Genomic DNA, 17,414 nt, shown 5'->3' with positions numbered 1-17,414 from the left:
CACAGTAGTTACAATCGAATGATTAGGAATTTTTCACAAACCTCCCATGTTTCTCCATTAATATCCCAGTGTGATTCTCATATACTTTGAGTTTTCCAAATATTTCAGGAAACTGCTCATATTTTTAACCAGTTTATATATATCTAGGTGTTTTCAGAAAATTCAAAATTATCTAACTTAAAGCCACATAGATTTTCCTCTCTTTCTATGGTAGGTTCGAGATTGAAATTGAGCCTCTGTTTGCCAGCATTGCCCTCTATGATGTTAAAGAAAGGAAAAAGGTAAGAAAGCAAAGAAAAATCCAAAACCTAAGGCACATATATTGTTCATGATTCTTTGCGTGTATGTTTTTAAATCTTCTTTGCAGCAAGAACCTATCAAATTTGAAAGCAAATGATCTTTGATGGGTCCAGGTCTGTTGCCTTTGCAATTTTTCAAGCAGTGGTGTAAGAATGTAATTTATGATCTTTGAAGAATTTTAGAGGGAAAGGCTACTGGAGGTGCTGGCCTGGGTGGGATAGAGAAAGAATGAAATAGCACATGGGGTTATGTATAAAACAAACCCATTTAAATACATTTTTAACAAGCTTGGATGTGCATGTAAAGCTTCCTCAGTCTGAGAGTTCTTTGCACTGTGAAATAGGCTTATCGTGACTGAAGGGCATCTTACATGGTAGAGGTCTCAATGTGTCACAGAGTTCAGACCTTACCAACTGTAATGTGCTTTTAATGAAAACAGTGACCAAGACCTCTCATGTGTTTTTAATGTTTAGTCACTTTGTGCCTCCTAGAAGAGGACAGCAGTAGCAAATGCAGAGTAGGATGGACACTTCTGCCCTTCTCTACCCATCATCATTCTGTATCTAAGGAAACAAGCATCTCCTGCATAAATAATAATCACTGAGATTTGTAGGATAAGTTAACTGCTAAAACAAGCAGAACCCCAAACTCAGTGGTTTAAAGCAGTAGTTCTCAAACTTGAGCATGCATCAGAATCTCCTGGAGGACTTGTTAAAACACAGATTGCTGGACCTCACCCACAGAGTTTCTGTTCAGCAAGTCCAGGTGGGGCCTGAGAATTTGCATTTCTAACAGTCCCCTGCTGATGCTGAAGCTACTGGTCAGGGGACCACATTTTGAAAACCGCTGGCTTATAGGCAAGAAGTTGCTGTCTTTGTTTCTTTAACCATCCGGGGTGGGAGGAGGGACCCCTCTGTTCCGCGCAGCCACTCAGACATGCAGGCTGGCAGTGGCTCCTCCATCTTCAGTATGTGCTCTCCCCAAATCACTCTTGTCACTGCCATTGCTGCCCCTGAAGAAGAGAAAAGAAGGATGGAGGAGGTCTGGAAGTTTGACACATTGCTTCTGCTCACAATTCACTGGAGAGAATTCAGTCACATGATCACCCCTCATTGCAAAGGAGGCTGGTAAATGTAGTTTCTGCCTGGGCAGCCACTCACCACTAAAATTCTCTTGGTGATGAAGGGGAGAACCCAACCATACAGTGGCTCTTAAGTAATATGACACTAAGAGAGCCAGGAGCACTGTTCACATCATGCTCTTGCTCAGAGTCTTCACTAAGGTTCATTCCCTACAACCAGGCTTTCTTCGTGATGGCGTTCTTCTACCTTCTTTCCATCCATAGTCTATGCAGAGTCAAGCTAGACCACTGACTAAGCTTCCCCCAGCCGTTCAAGCCTCTGAGATATTTATTCATACTCTACTCTCTCCCTGGTACATCATCACCCTCCACCCCTGCCTATCAGAATCTTCTAAGGCCCATCCATCTCCAGTGCTGCTTCTGTGAAAAGTTGTCCTTGTCACCCAACGGCAAATGGCCTGTCACTCTGGAACTTCCACAGTGCTTCTTTGTATGCATGTGGTGACTTGTATTTTGCTTTTAGTGTAGTTAGTTACATGTTTGCCTTTTCCCTCACCTTTTTTTTTTTTTTTTTTTGAGTCAGGGTCTCACTCTGTTGCCCAGGCTGGCATGCAGTGGGGCGATCTTGGCCTACTGCAACCTCTGCCTCCTGGGTTCAAGTGATCCATCCTTCCACCTCAGCCTCCCAAGTAGCTGGAACCACAGGCACACAGGCACATGCCACCATGATGGCTAGTTTTTGTATTTTTTGTAGAGGCAGGGTTTCGCCACGTTGGCCAGGCTGGTTTCAAACTCGTGAGCTCAAGCAATGTACCTGCCTTGGCCTCCCAAAGTGCTGGGATTACAGGTGTGAACCACCACACCCAGTCCTTCTCTCATTCTTGATTGTAAATTGAGAGCAGAGGTCCTGCTCTTCTGTAGTGAAGTAACTGATACTCAGGAAATACTGGTGGGGTAATAAACATTTAAATGTTTCAAGGAACGTCTCTCAAATGGCTCCAGAATACCTAGACATTGTGACAAAACATTTATCAGATTTATCCAAGAGCCACTTTCTTAAACCACGTCTATGATTATTACACTTACTCCTTCAGCAAAATTTCTCTGTGGTGTTTTTACTCCTTTTTAACGTGTTTAAACCATGAATGCAACAGGTCTAACTTATATTTCACTTTGCTGGTCATTTACAGATCTCGGAAAATTTTCACTGTGACCTGAACTCTGACCAGTTCAAAGGATTTCTGCGAGCTCACACGCCTTCAGTGGCCGCATCAAGTCAGGCGAGATCTGCAGTCTTCTCGGTCACCTACCCGTCCTCAGACATCTACCTGGTAGTCAAGGTAATTCAGCACGATCTGATTTGCCCAGTCTGATGTTTGCATTGCTGCATTGTTCCCAGCGCATGTTTGGGGTGCACGAAATCTCAGAATGTGTTCACATATCCTCTGAGATTCGCTTTGTTTCCTTCTCAATTTACCCCTTTTCCCTTCTAAGTAAACTGTTTCAGATACTAGAAAGACTAGGTTTTGGAGACATACAGACCTAGGTTTGAGTCCTGGCTTTACACCTAGTAATTAAATGGCATTGGCAGTTTCCTGGTCTTTCTGAAACTGAGTTTCCTCATCTGTGAAGTGGAGGTAATCACGCTGACCTCAGTGGATAGTCGTTACTACAGAATAAAGCTTGGCACATCTTGGGCACCCTTCTCCTGATTAAGGAGAGTTTCTTCAGTGACCTGGTGCAGAGAAGCTGCTGTGGAGAAAGGAACAAAATCTCTGGGCTAGAGTTTCCTAACGATGTTCATGTTGCTCTAGAGATGCATAGTTAAGTGTTCCCAAGTCCAGGCTCTTACAATTTGAAGAATAGGCTGTGGTTTTCAAGTTTCACCCTCCTTTCTTTTTTCCTTCTTACCATGTCACAGACTACTCTAATGAGAGTTGAAATCTATGGGGCAATTATAAGTAAAAGAGCCTTTCATTCTAGACTATACTCTTTGCTGTTGTAAGAAAACCAGATCCTTTCCCTGTACACCAAAATGGTTAGAAATTAACAAACATCAGATATTTTACCTACCTTAGCCCAGATAACTGGTCTTATTGACTCTTTTTTTTTTTGTTGAGCGGTGTTTCGCTCTTGTCACCCAGGCTGGAGTGCAGTGTCACCATGTCGGCTCACTGCAACCTCCACCTCCCAGGTTCAAACGATTCTCCTGCCTCAGCCTCCCGAGTAGCTGGGATTATAGGCACCCACCACCCCACACCAGGCTAATTTTTGTATTTTTAGTACAGACAGGGTTTCACCATGTTAGCCAGGCTGATCTCAAACTCCTGATCTCAGGTGATTCACCCATATATGGCTCCCAAAGTGTTGGGATTACAGGTGTGAGCCACTGCGCCCGGCCATGAAATCATTGTAAAAACAAAAGAACAAATTCAGGTGTCTGATTTCATGTGCCCCCAGCCTCTTAGGTTTGGAACATTATCTAGTTAGTACAGTGTTTTATGTCTGTAGTCTCAGTGATCACCTCATGATCTCATGGATTCCAAATAATTCAGATAGTTTGGAGGTCACTTAACAGATGGCAAATGTCTTTTCACTCTAGCTTCTTTAACACCGTATAACAAAGATTATGAGAGGTTACTGGAGCTTGAGGAGAACTTATTTAAGCTTATAGAAAGTATAGTTAAAATTATATTACTGAAAAGACACTTCTATTGTTGTCAAACTTTAATGTGTCTCCTTTTCGTTGCAATATTACTTAGACATACAGGAAAATTAAAGCCCGCCATGGTAGCCCTGTAGGTAAGTTCACAATTCTCTGTCAGCCTAGGAAACTGAAGAAGCCAACACTAGTTCTATAGAGCCAAATTTTATCTCAAACTCTACTTCCCAGTGGATGACTTTCTCTTGATTAATCCATCATATTCTGCCAAGTAACAGCGGTTACCCATTGGTTCCTATCACTTACTAAATATGTTCCAAAATTTTCGAATGTATAAATGTGTTCGTTTGGCATAACAAACATACTAAAGTGTTTGGATAGATTTAAGGAATTGAAATCTACTCAGCAAGACAGCCCCTGGTTGGCTTTCTGTTTGCTTTTCTTTATCATAATGCCATCATTGTTGCTTCTTTCCCTTTAAATATATAGTAAATGGTGTTAAACTATTTAGCACATCCAGGCAGACATTATTTGGTAAAAGGGGCTTCTTTCTTTTTTTGTTTATGTTCCCAGGCCGAACATCAGGGTCTTTACTGTATTTTAGGTAGCGTCATCTAGTTCAGGTGTTGCATATAATATGGCTTTAAGGGATTATTTGTGCTTAAAGGTTTAATTCAAGATTTTGTGAATTTTTTTAAAAAAAGAGTTTGTTTTACAATCAAGGAAAGAAGAGTGAAAATGGGAGTGAACTGGAAACTTTTCAAAAATTATTTAAAAATAGGTATGCCGTGCCTAATTTAAATATTTAATAAGTTGCAATGTGCCTATCCTTGCACACATAGGATTGAGAAAATCTGAGAGCCACATAGTTTGAGAAAACACAGAGAGCCTGGCACTGTAGAAGTCTTTCAGATGTTAAATTTCCCATCTGAAAGAGTTTACAAGCCAGTTAAAAAAACAACTTGGCATTCAAAGAAATGGGTTCAAATTCCTATTTTGCTACATTTGCTGTGTATTGTAGCAAGTTTAGTCTCTCGGTCTAATTGGACAACGATCCCTGTGCCTGAGTGGTTTTGAAGAAAATTGAAATAATGTATGTAAAAACACCTACCCTGTACCTGACATACCATAATTAGGTAAACAATAAATGGCCATTAAATATGAAAATAAAAATAGGTATGCCAAGTGTTAATCCTACCCCTTCTGAATAGAGCAGAAGGTAGTCTCTTCCCTTAAGAAGAGTTTTGGGTTAATCTGATAGGCTTCTTTGCCCTACTTTCCATGGTTATGAGGAGTCATGCATTTCATTACACACTTTTGCATAAATCATGAAGGAAAAAACAATAGTTTCTCATGTCGGCCTGCAGCTCCTTCTTATGAAGTACCTGGAGTTCTCCTTGCCCACTGCAGCCAGGGCATAGTATCTGCTGGTCTGGTCAAATCTGACTTCTCCTGCTTCCTGTATGTTCCATAATACACGCTACTAGTGCATGAAGCTGTGGCATTCCCCTTCCTTGCTTCAGGGTCCTAATTAAGAAGTTCTTAATCTCTGTTCAGAATTTATTCTAAACACCACATTTTTAATCCATTCACTTCATGGAAAAATTAGCTTCCTTCCAATTTGTTCTACAGGCTCCTGACTATGAGCTTCAGGAGAATAGGGGCAGTGTTTATCACCACCTTATCCCCCCAGCTACTACCATATAGAAGGAACTCAACAATGAGTAAATGATTGCTGATTACCAGGAATACTGGTCAGTTTCTAGCTCAAGTGTTTTGTGCCTGTTTTCACTGCGGTGCATCTCTCAGTGGGATTCGCCTTCTCTTCATGCTGTGGCAGTGGGAGGGGGTTTTGAACTTCTTTTATGAGAAGAGAGACTTCCTGCTTGGAGTCCTCCCTGAAGCATATATTCATTGAGTAGCCTCATGCTGTTTCCTTTGAAACCCCATAAATGCCCCTTTTTCATGGGTAACAATACCCATGTATTGTTAAATAGTTTGTGCCTAACTCACAGCACCTATTAAGTATGTGTCCCTTTTGGACTATATTGACCCAAATTCTTTCTTCAAGGATCATCTCAACCAATGGGACTAAATCCACTGGTTTTACTCTTCAACATCTAAGTTAAATTTTCTTTGAGCAGAGAGTTAGGAAATTTCAAATTTCTCCTTGTCTTTCTTTTAAATATGATGCCCAAATTTATGACAACTGGCCAGCCAGTCACTTTACCTGAAGCGAGACAGAAGACACTTCATTTATTCTTATTACCAGCATTCATTCCTATTAACAGCCAGTTAGCAAAGTGAGAAGCTGCACATCCCAATGCTTTTGAGTTTCTTTCCAAGTCTGTTAAATCCAGAGAATTAGCCCTAATAGGAATTACAAGGGATACAATTACAGATAATTTATTTGGTTCAGTCATTCATTTTGTGGAAGGTTTTAGTCCGTAACCTGACTTTCACAGAGACCATATCTCTTTTTTACATTGTAAGCAATAATAAAGAAAATGAGTTTTCCACTTCTTACATATGTCTCCTGGGTTTTGTTTTATAAAATAACTTTTATTACCTTTTTTATTATATACATAATACATGTTCATTGTTTAAAATAGAAAATACACATAAGCAATGGGAAGAAAATAAAAATCACACATAATTCCACCATACAAAGATAACTATTAACACTTGCTGCATTTGCTGAGTACCTCCTGTCACCCTTTTAATATGCGTTTATGATTTGTTAAATAAAATTATATGCTATTCTTTATATAAACCTTTTAATCAAAAAACATGTATCACAGATATCTTCCTATGTCATCAAATATTGTCATAAAATGTAATTTTGATGGTTGCATAGATTCCTTTATATGGGTATAATTTATGTGCCTTATTTTAATATTCTTTTTATTGGTAGATTGAAAAAGTCCTGCAGCAGGGAGAGATTGGAGACTGTGCAGAGCCCTACATGATTATCAAAGAAAGTGATGGTGGAAAGGTATGGTAATTTGAGTACTGTTAAATGGAGACATCTTAGAAGAAGCAGGTATTTTCAGAAGTGTGACATAAAATAGCTAATGGGCTTTAGTCCCTAATGTATCCCTATATAAGACACTACTACATTGTAATTAAATAAAAGAGGAAAAGAAAACTGGTCACTGATGATGACTTTTTTTTTTTTTTTTTGAGGCAGTGTCTTACTTTATCTCCCAGGCTGGAGTGCTGGAGTGCAATCACGGCTCCGTACAACCTTGAACTCCTGGGCTCGAGTGATCCTCTCCCTTCAGCCTGTTGAGCAGCTGGTACTACAGGCACATGCCACCATGCTTGGGTAGTTTTTTGTTTTTTGTAGAGATGGGGTCTCACTGTGTTGCCCAGGCTGGTCTCATGCTTCTGGCCTCAAGTGATTCTCCTGCCTCAGCCTCCCAAAGTGTTGGGATTACAGGCATGAGTCACCATGCCCAGCCTGATGATGATTTTTTAGAGAAATAAATCCTTGAATTTTCTAATGTTGACATACAGCAAGGTCTGACTGCATAACTTGTTTGGGGCAAGGCCACCCCCTGTTGTCTTCATTCTGAGGCTCTGACTCAGCTGGTCGGGAGGTCCATGGAGACCCCAAAACTAAACAGTGCCAGAGCTCTCCTGGCCTTCCTCAACAGCATGGGCCACTGCCCTTTCAGGTATGCAAATAACTGGGAATTGGCTGCCACTACCATGCATTATATATTCATTAGCACAGCATAGGTGTTGAGCCTATTAAAAGGATATCTTTTCTCAGCAGCAATTTGCAAAGATTATCAGTGTGATTTTTAAAACATGGCCTTGGCCAGGCGTGGTGGCTCACACCTGTAATCCCAGCACTTTGGGAGGCCAAGGCGGGCAGATCATGAGGTCAGAAGATTGAGACCATCCTGGCTAACACGGTGAAACCCCATCTCTACTAAAAATACAAAAAATTAGCCGGGCATGGTGGCACGTGCCTGTATTCCCAGCTTCTCAGGGGGCTGAGGCAGAAGAATAGCTTGAACCTGGGAGGTGGGGGTTGCAGTGAGCCGAGATCGTGCCACCGCACTCCAGCCTGGGCGACAGAGTGAGACTCCGTCTCAAAAAAAAAAAAAAATGGCCTTTCTGGAATAAGACTTGCCTTATTAGTATTGTACTTTAGAGACTCATAAATGTCAAGTAAGATTTATTGAACGCAAGGCATTTTTTTTTAAATCTATCTTTTATTCTGAACTCCGAAGAAACACCTTGGAAGTATTGTAAACTTCCTAAGGAGTTGTTAGGAAACTTTTTAGAATTTTTTGGAGTTTTCCAAGGCAACTTTTGGAGAAACAGGTTCACTTGGGAGCTTGGTAGATAATATATTAAACTTGATTTCAAAATTCTTTTATGCAAATCCAAGTCACATAGCTAGCCACCAAAAGAATTGATAATCTGGTATAATGAGTCCCTTTTTGTTTTTGTTAGCTAAAAATGTATTTTACTAATTAAGTGTAGTCTTTTGTAAACTCCTCGTTTTTTAATCTTTATTTCCTTATCAGCTAGACTTCTGGCCCAAGTGCATCATTTTTCTGCCTATTCACTGTTTTTATTTTTTAGTGAGAAGATATGTATTTACTCTTTTTAATCAGTAGGGTTTGGATTTTGGAGATGGCTATCATATTCAGGTCAGAGGCAGTTGACTTGGTGCTGATTGTTTCAGCTTGTTTTTTCCATTTTCGTCCAGAGTAAAGAAAAGATTGAAAAACTAAAACTCCAAGCTGAATCCTTCTGCCAGCGTTTGGGGAAATACCGGATGCCCTTTGCCTGGGCACCCATAAGCTTATCAAGCTTCTTCAATGTCTCCACCCTTGAGAGGGAGGTAACTGATGTGGACTCTGTGGTTGGTAAGATTTTCACCTGCATTGGGAAAGGGAGGGCTCCCCAGTGTGCCACTGCCCAGGTCCACAGCTTACTAGTGGGGACTGGGGGCACAGTAAGGTGTGGGAAGTGGGGAGGAAGAAGGAGATAAATGGAATGAAACACTATTATGACTGGATTACATATATTTGGACAGTGATCTCCAAAAGAAATTATCAAGAATGTTGGTGAAGATTAAGTATACTCTTACAGTAAGATTTTCTAGATGGTATGACACTTAAAAAAGTTGATTTTTGCTAGCCACCCCCTCTCTAAAGTAAAACTTTAACAAGAAAATGTAGTAACCATCTATAGTGTGTTAAGCAGAGACACCATGGTCGACTCCTAAACCTAAAAAAAAAAAAGCCTGGGCATTTTGTGATTGCTGATCTTCCTGCCACAGCTTTCTTTAATGCCAGCTATGTAGACCCAAGTAACTTATTGATAAGAGTTATGTATAGAGCTTAGAGGGCACACACGCTAGGTAATTCAGGTATAGGGCATGCTGAGGCCTCAGTCATCTCTAGGTCAAGGATAACCTGACAACAGAGACTGATTCTTAAGGAGCCACCAGAAGATGCAAAGATGTCGTGTATTATACTGAGGCAGAATGGCAAGTTTAGGTGGGTAGAGGTAGCAAGAAATTCTAATTCAACATCATAGTAAGAATTAAGGATAAGAAGATACTCAAAGACAGGGGTTGGACTGTTCTAGTTCTAAGCAATTTGATTATTTACAAGAGAACCCATGAGTTTTTGCAATATAAAAGCAACAAGATCTCCACCCAAATCCCAAAAGGGGATAAGAAACAACTGGGCAAACTATCAGGGTCCCAGCCCAAGTCTGAGTGTGATTTGCGGTTCTAATTCCCATTGGGCAGATCACCCAAGGCAGAAACTCAGTCTTGCTGCCTGGTGCACACAATGAGAGCAGAGAACACTGGGATTCAGAGTGTACACAGGCTGACCCCAGCATGTTTGGGTCACAATCCCAAATTCCTTCAGCGGCATTTGAGTACATGCCTCTCCCAGTGGAATGCAAATATAGAAATAAAAGAAAAGCAAACAATGTGCTGACTAAATAAAGCTTATCAGGAGACCTTGTTCTGGCTATAGCTCTGGACTTTTGCCGGGTGGCATTTGGTCTACCCTAATTTCCATGTGGGAGGGGCCCATGGATGCTCCTGGCCTCTCTCCTCTGGTCGGAGGAGGATTAAGGACACCAACAGGAGGACTAAGAAAGGTAGGGGCCAGTGGAAGGACATTTGCATTCAAAACAAGGATGGCCATATTCAGTGTTCCTGATGAGTGACTTTAAATATATTTATTGTGAAGTTAATAACTGCTGTGTGTTTGAACAGAAAGGCATACTTTGGAGTGACAATTGTTTTTCTTAAAGGGAGAAGCTCAGTGGGTGAACGGAGGACATTGGCCCAATCTAGAAGGCTTTCTGAAAGAGCCCTCTCGTTGGAGGAAAATGGGGTTGGATCCAACTTCAAAACCTCCACCCTGAGCGTTAGCAGCTTTTTCAAACAGGTATCTCTTCACATTACAGTGCGTCTGGATTTTTCCCCATATTGGCATGGGCACTGGAACCCACAGGAGGAGGATATGTAGTGATTAAGAGAGCAAATTAGTTAAGCTCACTGTCTTAGTTCATTTTCCGCTGCTTATAATAGAGTATCTGAAACTGGGTAATTTAAAAAGAAAAGGAATTTGTTTCTTACAGTTATGAAGGCTGAAAAATCCAAAGTTGAGGGCCCACACTTGGTGAGGGCTTTCTTGCTGGCGGGGCCTCTCTGCAGAGTCCTGAGGTGGAGCATGGTGAGCGGCTGAGCATGCTAGCTCAGGTCTCTCTTCCTTTTCTTATAAAGCCACCAGTTCCCTCCCATGATGCAGATTAATCCATTAATCTGTGAATGGATTAATCCATTCATGAGGGCAGAGTCCTCATGATTCAATCACGTCTTAAAGGCCCCACTTCCCAACACTGCCACCGTGGGGACCAAGTTTCACCATGAGTTTTGAAGGGGACATTCAAACCACAACATTTACAAAGCCTTAATTTCATTAGCCGGAAAACTGGAACAATAGTACTTAACTTCATGTGGCTAGCAGGAAGGTCAGGCGACATGAGACCTGTGAAGCTCTTCTTAGAGTGCCTGGAATACAGTAAGTGCTCAATGAGTGTTAGCTATTTTAACTGAGAGAAGGGTTAGGTTTTGTTCCTCGTGATGCAAACTATCCTATTTGAACTATCTTGGCCAATCCATTCATTAAGCTATGACAACAGTCTGGCTGGGACATCTCCTTCCCGGTGGATCTCAGGGTTTCTTGGCCTGGCTATTCATGTGCAAGTTTCCGCTTTCACTACTGCTTGATGTGCAAGTTTCCAAGGCTCCTTACTTGCTCAGAGAGCGTGACCATTCCAGATGGTACTCTTTGTTAGCTCAGTAAACATCAAGACTATTTAAAAAAATCAAAAACTGCTAGACTTGTAAAAGGTATAGAAACAGAAAGTAGAATGATGGTTGCCAGGGTCTAGGGATAGAGGGGATGGGGAGTCACTGGTTAAAGGGTACAGAGTTTCAGGTTTTTTTTGCAAGACAAAAGCATTCTGGAGGTTGGTTGCACAACGAGAATGTGCTTAACACTACTGAATTGTGCACTTAGAAATAGGTAAGATGGGCCAGGCGCAGTGGCTTATGCCTGTAATCCCAGCACTGGGAGGCCGAGGCAGGCGGATTACATGAGGTCAGGAGTTCAAGACCCGCCTGGCCAACATGGTAAACCCCATCCCTACTAAAAATACAAAAGTTAGCTGGGTGTGGTGGTGCACACCTGTAATCCCAGCTACTTGGGAGGCTGAGGCTGGAGAATTGTTTGAACCTGGGAGGTGGAGGTTGCAGTGAGCCGAGATTGCACCACTGCATTCCAGCCTGGGTGACAGAGTAAGGCTCCATCTCAGAAAAAAAAAAAAAAAAAGAGGTAAGATGGTAATTTTATGTTAGTTATATTTTGCCACACTTAAAATAAACTCACTTGGTCTGACTCTGTTTTGGAAAGTTTTCCATAGCTACACAGTCTTCGTGGAGCATTTAAAGGGGTTACATTAACAAACTGAAATGCAAAAGGGATGCTGAGGGGGCCTGTGCACCGTGCCACATAATAGAAATAGTAAGGGTCTGAAAAGGTTTCTGTTCAGCATACACCCCTTCCCAATCTTATGACCTTGGAGGACAAGGTACTTAACTAAGTCTGGGTGGTCTCATTGGGAATAAGACATATCTACCCACTTACCTTACTGGGTTGTTGTAAGGATTGGAGATCATGCATGTGTGCTCCTGACCCATCTTGGGCATACATGAAGGTGGGCAGCATTTATACTTAACCTTGTTCGAGACAAATGTGAAGAAAATGAGATGGAAAGATGCTTTCTCCACCTTCAAACATTTGAAGAAGAAAGTAAACTTATTCTGTGTTGTTCCAACGGGGTAATACTGGCATCAGAGAGTGAGAGTTATAGGGGGGAAGCTTTTGGCCTGGTTTTCTAATGGTCAGACAGGCTTCCTTAGAATGCAGCAGATGCCCCATCCCCAGAAGGACTGATAAGAGGCTGAGGCACAGTGAGTCACAGTGATTGAGAAGGGTTTAACAAGAAGTGGAACTCAGTGATTTCCGAGCTGCCTGTAATCCTAATTTCTATGAAAGACTTGTGAGAATAAAACTTAAAGGTAAAAATCTTCCCAGAAATTGTTTGTCCCCAACCCAAGAGTCAAAGGTGCATCTACATTAACTCTGACTTTTCTGTTGGCAGGAAGGAGATCGCCTTAGTGATGAAGACTTATTCAAGTTTTTAGCTGACTACAAAAGATCATCATCCTTACAGAGACGAGTCAAGTCAATTCCAGGTGTGAATGACTTATCTTTATCATCTTTAGCTGTGCCAAAACCGCTTATCATTAGACACATTCTTTGTCTAATGCCAGAATTTATAAAATCATGTTTGCCAAGTGAAATGTGAGATTTTGTGTTAGGGGTTAAGAATCTGAGTTGTTCTATGTTTTTGGCAAACCTATTAATCTTTTTTAAATTTTCTTAAAGGATTGCTTTAGTAAAAAAACCTTGTGCTTTAGATCTGGTTTCAGAAAATGAGATAATTGTTTAAACAGAGGAGCCCCTTTAATCAAATAAACTCTTATATTTAGTATTAAAAAAGTGAATGTGAGATGCTTTGGTAGAAGGCAAAGGCATCTTCCTTATCCTCACTCAGCAGCCCTGGAGGTACTTCTGTAGCATCCTCAGGTCCAGGGAAGCCAGTTTGTTTTGTTTTTGTTTTTGTTTTTGCTTTTGTTTTTGTTTTTTTTTTTTGAGATGGAGTCTTGCTCTGTCACCAGGCTGGAGTGCAGTGGCACAATCTCAACTCACTGCAACCTCTGCCTTCCAGGTTCAAGTGATTCTCCTGCGTCAGTCTCCTGAGTAGCTGGGACTACAGGCGCCTGCCACCACGCCCAGCTAATTTTTTGTATTTTTAGTAGAGACAGGGTTTCACCATGTTGGCCAGGATGGTCTCGATCTCTTGACCTCGTGATCCACCCACCTCGGCCTCCCAAAGTGCTGGGATTACAGGTGTGAGCCACCATGTCTGGCCGGAAGCCAGTTTTAAAACTCCCAATTTTTACTGCTAGCAATGCAGGGAAGTTACTCAACGACGTAAAATTATACTGTGGTAATTCAGGAAAGAACTTTAAAAATCGTCTAATCCGTTCCTTCTCATTTTACAATTTCTTGCTTTATATTTTATTTTATAGAGGCTAAATCTCAAAAGTTATCATGACACACTTTTCTCAAGCTGCAGGAAATTAGCTCCAAAGCTTTTTTATAGTACTATAGTTTGTTCTAATTTTCATGAAAGAAACACGGTGCAACAATCTTTCTTGATTCCCTCCTAACATGACAGTTTCTTTCCTAGAACATTCCTATTTTCTCTCTTTAGGCTTGCTGAGATTGGAGATTTCTACAGCTCCAGAGATCATCAATTGCTGTCTGACTCCTGAAATGCTGCCCATGAAACCCTTTCCTGAAAACCGGACACGCCCGCACAAAGAGATTTTGGAATTTCCAACACGAGAAGTGTATGTCCCTCACACTGTGTACAGGTAAGAAACAGATTCAGGCTGGCGCGGTGGCTCACGCCATAATCCCAGCACTTTGGGAGGCCAAGGCGGGAGGATTGCTTGAGCTCAGGAGTTTGAGACCAGCCTGGGCAACATGGCAAAACCCTGTCTCTACAACATATACAAAAATTAGCTGGGCATGGTGGTGCATGCCTGTAATCCCAGCAACTTGGCAGGCTGAGGCAGGAGAATCGCTTGAACCCAGGAGGCAGAGGTTGCAGTGAGCCAAGATTGCACCGCTACGCTCCAGCCTGGGAGACAGAACCAGACTCTGTCTCGAAAAAGAAAAAAGAAAAGCAGGTTCTTGGAAAACCATTGAACTCACATTCTGAGTTTTATTTGAATAACGTTTTCTCATCCTTCAACCTGTCTTCCTACTTCCTAAGTTTCAGGGAAATGAAATGTGATATTTACGTAACCGGAGGTGATTGCCAAATCTCTTTCTAAACATAGTTTACCTGATTCTCTTTAACAAGAATGGGTTACTTCAGATGTAATTGTAGTTTAGGATTATAGTGGACATATGTTTTGCAGAGATTAAAAAAAAAAATCTGCTAGTCATTACCTTTGTTTTCCTCTGTGCAGAAGGACATATTAGAAAAAGAGCAATGTGACCAAAATGTGCTAGTTGTCAAAAGGGTAGGTTTTCAGCTAAAGGCTAACTCTTTCCAATAGAATTTACAGCAATAACATAATAGTAGCACACATTCCAATAGGATTTACAGCAATAACCGAAATGTTCTATATGTGTGCCACCAGTACAATAGCCACTAATTACATGTAGCTGTTCAGCATTTGAAATGTGGCCAGTGCAATGGAGGAACTGAAAAATTAATTTTAATTACTTTTAATTTAATGTCAAGTAACTGTATGTGTCTACCATATTGGAGAGTATGGAGCTAGACACTAAAGGCCTAACAGGTTGGGCTGCCTTGGTTTCTGAATCACATATGGTGGCACCTGACCTATTCCATGGGGTCTGGAAGGAATGCGTGTCAACACACATCTGCCAAAGGCATTAATGCTCATGCACTTCTTTATTTTGAGACTATTTCCTTTAATGCAGAAAAGGATGCTGTCTATAAAAAGCATCTCTTCCCCACCATCAAGAAATGACATTGTTGTTTTCTGTATTTTTTTATAAAAGAAACACAGTGGTACTGATTCAGCTGAAGTCTTCTCTTATCCCCAGTCTCCAGTCACAGACTTTTACCTCACTTCCTAGACTTTTATCATCATGAAATTGTGTATGTCCTATTTTTCTCCTTGTACACATACACACACACACGTTTGTGAACACTCAATGGCATTATCTTCATATTCATTTAAAATTTACACAAATGACTTCATACTCTAGGTCAGGGGTCCCCAACCCCCCGGGCCATAGACCATTGCTGATCCTTGGCCTGTTAGGAACCAGGCTGCACGGCAGGAGGTGAGCAGCGGGTGAGTGAAGCTTCATTTATAGCCACTCCCCATTGCTTGCGTTACCACCTGAGCTCCTCCTCCTGTCAGATCAGCAGCGACATTAGATTCTCATGGGAACATGAACCCTATTGTGAACTGCATATGCGAGGCATCTAGGTTGTGTGCTCCTTATGAGAATCTAATGCCTGATAATCTGTCGCTGTCTCCCATCACTTTCAGATGGGACCCTCTAGTTGCAGGAAAACAAGCTCAGGGTTCCTACTGATTCTATATTATGATGAGTTATATAATTATTTCATTATATATTGCAATGTAATAATAATAGAAATAAAGTGCACAATAAATGGAATGTGCTTGAATCATCCCAAAACCATCCCCCGTTCCCTGCTGCCACCCCAGTCCATGGAAAAATTATCTTCCATGAAACCAGTCCCTGGTGCCAAAAAGGTTGAGGATCGCTGCTCTAGGTGTTGTATTACACTTTGTTTTTGTCACTCAAAAGATCGATTTGTTTTTCTTTTTTCTTTTTTTTTTTGTTTGAGTATTACTATGGAGTCATGAGTCATTTTTCTTTCTACTTACGCAGATTTCCACAAATTTTACCAATGGGAACTTTTTAATGGCTTGCATTTTTGGAAATATCAATATTGATTCGTATAAAGGTTTTTTGTTTTGTTCTTTTTTGGTTTTTTTTGTGTGTGTTTTTTTTTTTTGAGATGGTGTCTCGCTTGGTCACCCAGGCTGGAGTGCAGTGACGCAATCTCGGTTTACTGCAACCTCTGCCTCCCAGGTTCAAATGATCCTCCTGCCTCAGCTGCCCAAGCAGCTGGGACTACAGGTGCCTGCCACCACACCAAGTTAATTTTTGTATTTTTAGTAGAGACAGGCTTTCACCATCTTGGCCAGGCTGGTCTTGAACTCCTGACCTCGTGATCCACCTGCCTCGGCTTCCCAAAGTGCTGGGATTACAGGTGTGAGCCACTGTGCCCATCCTGTTATTCCTTTTAACTGCTGTATAGTATTCCTTTGTGAAGAGGCCATATTTTATTCATTTCCTTGTTGATATGCGTTTATGTCTTTTTCAAGTTTTCAGCTCTTACAAACACTATGGAGTAAGATTTTTTGTCTTTGCCCCTCTGTACACATTTGTGAAAGTTTACTTAAGAAATATATCTAAAAGTGAAATTGCCAGGTCAGAAGTAATACACATTTCAGTCTTAGTTTTCTAAAATTTTACATTTGCAGTCCCAACAGCAGTGTAGGAGAATTCCCATTTTCCAGTTCCTCACCCATACTTTCCAGTATGACGTATGTGGGACTAAAATGCAAAGAACTTCAGAGCTCACCTGATCCAAGCATTCCCACCCCCATAATTCCAGATGCACAAAATGAAGACCCAGGAAGGATAAGTGAATGGTTCCTTGAGGTCAAAAGTTACAGTGAGGTGGCCAGACACAGTGACTCACACTGTAACCCCGCTGCTCTGGGAGGCTGAGGCTGGAGAATCACTTGAGGCTAGGAGTTTAAGATCAGCCCGGGCAACATTGTGAGACCCCATCTCTACAAAACATTTTAAAAATTGCCCAGGTGTGGTATCGTGCATCCCTGTAGTTCTAGCTACCCAGAAGGCTGAGGCAGAGGACTGTTGAGCCCAGCAATTCGAGGTTACAGTGAGCTATGGTCGTGCCACTGCTCTCCAAATGAAGCAACAGAGTGAGACCCTATCTCTAAAAAAAAAATAATAATTTAGAAAATAAAGTTATACTGAGAAATACAAACAGCTATTTTTTAGGAATGGAGAGTTCTTACAGTATTCAGGAGGTATACACTTATTTCCCCATTTAATCCTTCCTGGAGCAGCTCTT

The 17,414-nt window shown here is 41.3% G+C and overlaps 1 protein-coding gene across 4 annotated transcripts in view; it reads left to right on the top strand.

Annotated features, from left to right (window-relative positions):
- The window catches only part of DOCK8 (dedicator of cytokinesis 8), a 241,650-nt gene that overhangs the window by 102,802 nt on the left and 121,434 nt on the right, over positions 1–17,414 (top strand). For all 4 annotated transcript variants that reach the window (XM_055294375.2, XM_055294377.2, XM_063609923.1 and 1 more), the window contains 7 exons: positions 215–281; positions 2,572–2,721; positions 6,958–7,038; positions 8,773–8,932; positions 10,344–10,480; positions 12,762–12,855; positions 13,941–14,103. In XM_055294375.2, the coding sequence (XP_055150350.1) occupies positions 215–281; positions 2,572–2,721; positions 6,958–7,038; positions 8,773–8,932; positions 10,344–10,480; positions 12,762–12,855; positions 13,941–14,103 (852 nt within the window). The remainder of the gene's footprint in view (positions 1–214; positions 282–2,571; positions 2,722–6,957; positions 7,039–8,772; positions 8,933–10,343; positions 10,481–12,761; positions 12,856–13,940; positions 14,104–17,414) is intronic.

Source organism: Symphalangus syndactylus, chromosome 9, assembly GCF_028878055.3.
Source record: "Symphalangus syndactylus isolate Jambi chromosome 9, NHGRI_mSymSyn1-v2.1_pri, whole genome shotgun sequence".
Classification (NCBI taxonomy): domain Eukaryota; kingdom Metazoa; phylum Chordata; class Mammalia; order Primates; family Hylobatidae; genus Symphalangus; species Symphalangus syndactylus.
This window is presented reverse-complemented; position numbering and strand designations above follow the sequence as displayed.